This window comes from Vipera berus (assembly GCF_964194415.1).
Source record: "Vipera berus genome assembly, chromosome: 5".
In the NCBI taxonomy this organism is placed as follows: domain Eukaryota; kingdom Metazoa; phylum Chordata; class Lepidosauria; order Squamata; family Viperidae; genus Vipera; species Vipera berus.
This window is the reverse complement of record NC_138207.1, coordinates 86,525,734-86,531,451: the sequence shown is the minus strand read 5'-3', so window position 1 is coordinate 86,531,451 and position 5,718 is coordinate 86,525,734. Positions and strand designations below refer to the sequence as shown.

General features: G+C 42.3%; 1 protein-coding gene across 2 annotated transcripts in view; it reads left to right on the top strand.

Annotated features, from left to right (window-relative positions):
- Positions 1 to 4,025, top strand: part of ASCC1 (activating signal cointegrator 1 complex subunit 1) — a 121,252-nt gene extending 117,227 nt beyond the window's left edge. For both annotated transcript variants that reach the window (XM_081328996.1, XM_081328995.1), the window contains 2 exons: positions 2,721 to 3,785; positions 3,929 to 4,025. In XM_081328996.1, coding sequence (XP_081185122.1) covers positions 2,721 to 2,840 — 120 coding nt within the window. In that variant the 3' untranslated portion in view covers positions 2,841 to 3,785; positions 3,929 to 4,025. The remainder of the gene's footprint in view (positions 1 to 2,720; positions 3,786 to 3,928) is intronic.
- Positions 4,026 to 5,718: the final 1,693 nt, after the last annotated feature.

Below are 5,718 nucleotides of genomic sequence, written 5' to 3'. Positions count from 1 at the left end.
GTAATCTACATAAATTAGAAATATCTCTCCTTGCCCCATTACCCTCCTCCCCCACTGCCAAAACACCTACTCAGTCTTGACTAAGCAAATTAAAGGTTTATTGTCGGATCTTGGTGCCAAAGTCCTGTCTTCTTTGATGTACTCTTTGTGTAATCTGTGGGAGCAGTAATTAAACTTCTCTTGTGTAAGAAAGAGCTGCAATCAGATTTCAGTAGAAAGAAACCTTAAGAAAGGAGCGTGTTGGTTGGAGAGCTGATAACAACTATTATTTTTCTTTTTATGTCGTCCAGAGAGTTGTATAAACAAGAACTGTGAAATGTCAGAAACAGAGATGATTAACTGATGGGCCATAGGCCAGATACTATATTATTATTATTATTATTATTATTATTATTATTATTATTATTATTATTATTATTATTATTATTATTATTATTATTATTATTATTATTATTATTATTTATTTTTATATACCGCCCTTCTCCCGAAGGACTCAGGGCGGTGAACAGGGCACATATAAAAAATACAGGATACAAAAATTAAAAAGAATTAAATAGTAGCCCAGCTAAAACAATCAATAACAATATAAAAATCCCCATTAAAACCCCAATATATCCCCCATCGGGCCAGGCCGGCTTGTTCAAATAGATGGGTCTTCAGACCGCGTTGGAAGGAGCGAAGGTCAGGTGCCATCCGGAGCTCGACCGGCAGCTGATTCCATAAAGCCGGAGCGCCCACAGAGAAGGCCCTCCCCCTGGGGGCCACCAGCCGACATTCTCTGACCGGAGGCACCCTGAGGAGGCCCTCTCTGTGGGAACGCACAGGGCGGAGGGAAGTTGCCGCCGGCAGCAGGTGGTCTCCGAGGTACTCCGGACCCATGCCATGTAGCCCCTCATGCCTCCAGAACTTGTGGTGTGCACGTGGTGGAGGTCAGAGGTTAAGATGCTATGCTTGTCAGCTGGAAAGCCAGCAGCCCAGGTTCAAGCACCACAAAATGGTGTGAGCTCCCATCCTTGCCCCAGCTGCTGCCAGCCTAGCAGTTTGAAAGCATGCAAATGTGAGTAGATAAATAAGTACCACCTTGATGACATGCTGGCCACATGACCACGGAAATGTCTTCGGACAGTGCTGGCTCGATAGCCTTGAAATAGAGATCAGTACCACCCTCTATAGTTGGCAATGACTAGCAGAGTAAAATATGTAAGAATTCCTTACTCCAGAAGTATTGAAATGCGTTTTTCTGGATTTTTTTTTTGTTATTATTCTGTGTCTCACTGTTAAAATAAGGTAAAAGGTAGGTAAAGGTTCCCCCGCACATGCGTGCTAGTCGTTTCCAACTCTAGGGGCCAGTGCTCATCTCCGTTTCAAAGCCGAAGAGCCAGCGCTTGTCCGAGGACGTCTCCGTGGTCATGGTGGCCGGCATGACTAGAGGCCAAAGGCGCACGGAACGCTGTTACCTTCCCACCGTAGTGGTCCCTATTTTTCTACTTGCATTTTTACGTGCTTTCGAACTGCTAGGTTGGCAGAAGCTGGGACGAGTAACAGGCGCTCACTCTGCTACGCGGCACTCGGGATTCGACCCGTCAAACTGCCGACCTTCTGATCGACAAGCTCAGCGTCCTAACCCACTGAGCCACCACGTCCCTTGTTAAAATAAACCTACCATTAAAATTATAGACTGATCATTTCTTTGCCAGGGGGCAAATGTACAAAATCAGCAGGGGATCAAATAATTTCCCCCCTCACTTTACATACGGATGTACAAATATTTATTCATAATCTCATTATTTGTTTTACCTCAGATTCTTCCTCGCCCGTCACTTATAAATGAATATTACTAACTTTATATTAGAGTCTGAGTAGCTAGGAAAACGTGAGGTGATGGGCCCAACTCCCCTTAGAGACTGTCATAGACAAAGCCACGCATCTTCTAGCTGTTTAGCCTTCTTTTCTACACTTTTTCCAAATGAATTTTTGGGAATGTAACCTAGGTTAACAGCTGTCAGCCAAGAGGCTGGGTTTGCCCTTTTCCTGCAATAGATCAAATGGAGCCAAAGTATTGTTGGTATTCTGCTATAAATAAAGTTTCAGAAACTCCCATCCTGTTGGGTAAAAAAAAATCCTAATAAGTGAAAAAAACAAAACATGTTTACAAGTTCTTTCAATCTGAGACAGGGGAAGGGGAAAAGAATATCATGGAATATGTATCAATTATATGTGGGAAAATGGTTTATACAGTAGGGAACAGACACACACATACCCAGTACAGTAGTCCTCGATTTAGAATAGTTCGTTTAGTGACTGTTCAAAATTACAGTGGCCCTGGAAAAAAGTGACTTATGACCATTTTTCACAGTAACGACCATCCCCATGATTGTGTGATCAAAATTCAGACACTGGGCGACTGGTTCATATTTATGACGGTTGCTGTGTTCCAAGGTCATGTGACACCACCACCACCCCTTTTTTTTTGCAACCTTATGACAAGCAAAGTCAAAGGGGAAACTAGATTCACTTAACAACCGGGTTACTATCTTATCAACTGCAGTGATTCACTTAACAACTGAGGCAAGAAAGGTCGTAAAGTGGGACAAAACTCACTTAACAAGTGTCTCACTTAAGAACAGAAATTTTGGGTTCAATTGTGGTGGTAGGTCAAGGAGTACCTGTCTACTCTTTTGAGGTTTATAATTTCATGAGTCCTCTCTTCTCTCTTTCAGCTCTTTGAGAACTTCGAATTCGGAGAAGTGCAGCTGAATTCCGTCTATCTCTCACAGCGATTCTCCACTGACCACGCCACGGGTTACTACGCCTCGTCTGGGCAGCTCAATTTCTCCTGAATTGCGGACCCATCTGCCCCGATAGATTGCACATAATGAGATCCAGGGGTGTCTCACATACAAGGCGATAAATGTGCCCTGTTTTTAGATCGGGGTCGCTCTGTCCTCCCCAATCAACCTTAGAACTTTGCCAATATCTTGCGCAAAACCTCCCGACCTAAGTTGAACGAAAGAAAATAGCTATGCAATCAAATAAGTTACTTTGATTGGCAGGTGTTTTGTTGGAAACAAGCAAATAAAAAAAAAGCTGGAAATAAAGGCGTAATAGTACCTGCATTTGGAAAGCTATAAATGTACAGAAATTACCCATTAATTATTTTTAATGGCTAACTTTTCAAATTAAAAAAGAACATTTTTTGTGGCACTACAGATTGCTCTGAAATCCAAGTCTTTTGTAGCTTTTAAAACCAAACCCTAACCCTCTGGTAACCTTGTGATAGTTTTTCCTTAATTGCAAACGGTAATATATTTGCATTTGTGTGGTGTTTTTTTTATTGTTTTGTTACATAGCTAAAGTGCTGAATCCACCAAGGATTCATGGTGGTTTACAACTAATAATTAAAACATGCACATTACAAATACAATTAAAGCATCCGTGGTAAATAAACTAATTAAGAGAATTAAATCAAAACATAGTTACAATAATTGTCAGAACATTAACAGCCAGTCCAAAAACAGCTATAATAGTAAAAATGATGGCAAAAAATCATCACCAAAGGGCCTTTAGAAGAGTGTTCGTTGTCATCTTCTGGAAAGGCATTAATGAAGATACCTATTTAATTTGTAAGGGGTGCCTGTTCCGTAGAACTGGGGCCATGAATGAGGAAGCAGCTCCTAGTTTCATTTCCCATCATTGGAAGTGAGGAGGAATCAGTAGCCTTTCCTGGAATTATCATTAAAGGTTAGAATGATTTGATTAGGGGAAGGTGGCCTGTGTGCATTTAGGTCAGGGGTCTTCAAACTTGGCCCTTTTATGACTTGTGGACTTCAACTCCCAGAATTCTTCAGCCAGGTACGCTGGCTGAGGAATTCTGGGAGTTGAAATCCACAAGTCATAAAAGGGCCAAGTCTGAAGACCCCTGATTTAGGTGCTGAGCCATTTACAGCTTTATAAGTCAGAACTTGTGATGGAATTTAATCTAGATTCCCAGGAGGGAGGAAGAACATTCCAGAGGAGCAAAAGACAGCAAAGTTTAGATGGTTTGTGTGGGAGACAGTGAGTTAAATGGCTCCTCCCTATGTTTTATGGTGCAAATCATCTGCATTAGTTTGACAAGATTTCTATCTATAGGTGAGGCACAATAAAGGACCTCAATGGGTCCTTTGAAGAACCTCAATGGGTCTCTCTTGATTTTGGAGCCTGACAAAACCAGCACTCTGAATTGCACCTGAAAAATTATCAATAGCCAGTGCAGGCTTACAACACCAATGTTACATGTTTCCAAGATTCGGTAACTGCCAGCAGTTATTCAGGCAATCATTGGCCCTCTCTGCCAGCTGTTGTGAAAATTCCCCAGTCTCTGCTGGAATCTTTCTGGAAACATGAAGTATCTTTAGCATAACATTCATCATCTGTGTGTTCATCAGTGAGAGATCCCAGGTTACAGTTAACCTTATATGGACCAAGAAATTTATAATGTCTATCCTACAAAGTAGACCAGATCAAGTAACAGGAACTGTGTCTGTGCCCAGGGCTTTTTTTCTCATAGAACGCTCAGAACGGAGTTCCGGCACCTTTTTTGGATGAAACCTTGTAGGTTAGGCAAGGCAGGTTGTATGACGTGTGAGTTCCGGCACCTTTTTCTTTTACAAAAAAAGCACTGTCTGTGCCTAAAACTAAGACTGGCTGAAGTAACAGAATCTTGCAAGTCTGAATGTGCTTATCTTCTTATCTCTCTTATCTTCATGTAAATTTGGAGGGTGGTGGTGGTGCCTGATGTGTTTACGTAACCCTCTTATGGGCTTCTACAATTTTTATCTGCTTGTTGCCTTAGTAAGGCATTTCCCTTCTCTCCATCAAGGTTCTCTCCTTTATTCCCTACATGATCCGACCACAGTAACTGCCCTCCCATCAGTCAGCTACTTTGACAGAAACTTGACTGCCAGCATATGTAGGGCTAGACATTACTTGACATAAAGCCAAGTTTGCCATCATCCTTTCCCATCCCAAGCCACAGGGCATTGAGATGGAAGTTTCCCAATATCAAAAGATGAGGGGGTTCCAGGATCTGGCCCTAGAGCAGGTTGAAGAACTTGGAAAGAGAGCCTGCTGGACAGCAGAGCAGCCAATACAACAGATGGATTCCCACCTGGTCCTTACATCCCATCAGGCCTATTCTAAAACAGCACCACTGAGAAATCCACCCCAAGGACTGCTCTCAAAGGATCCTGTGGGGCCCCAAAGCCAGAAGAGCAGGGGGACATTCCTGCTCTCACTCAACCAGATTTTGATTATACACAAATCCACCTGTTTACTCACTGCCATATCATAGAAGAACAAAGTCTTATTTTCAAGCTTGACGCAAAGTCACCAACAATCGGGCCACCGGGACTTAGGAGTAGGGCTACTGAAGTAGAAATGGGGATTAACTATCAAAACACCAGGCCTCCTTCCTTCATAGTGGGAACTCTGGTGCCATATACTTCCAGATCTATTATCACCACAATCTGCCCAATCTCCCTTTTGGTTGCTCATGAAAATAAATACACTAATCTACCTCACAACAAATTAAATTCAAGAAAGCTAGCAGTCTGGCAAGCCACTCCCACTAACTGTATTCCTTATTCCTCCCACACGCCAGAACCTGTGGCAAAATCATAGAAATTGATGGAATCGCTGATATTATTTCACAAATTAGCCAAGGACCATTTCCTCCCT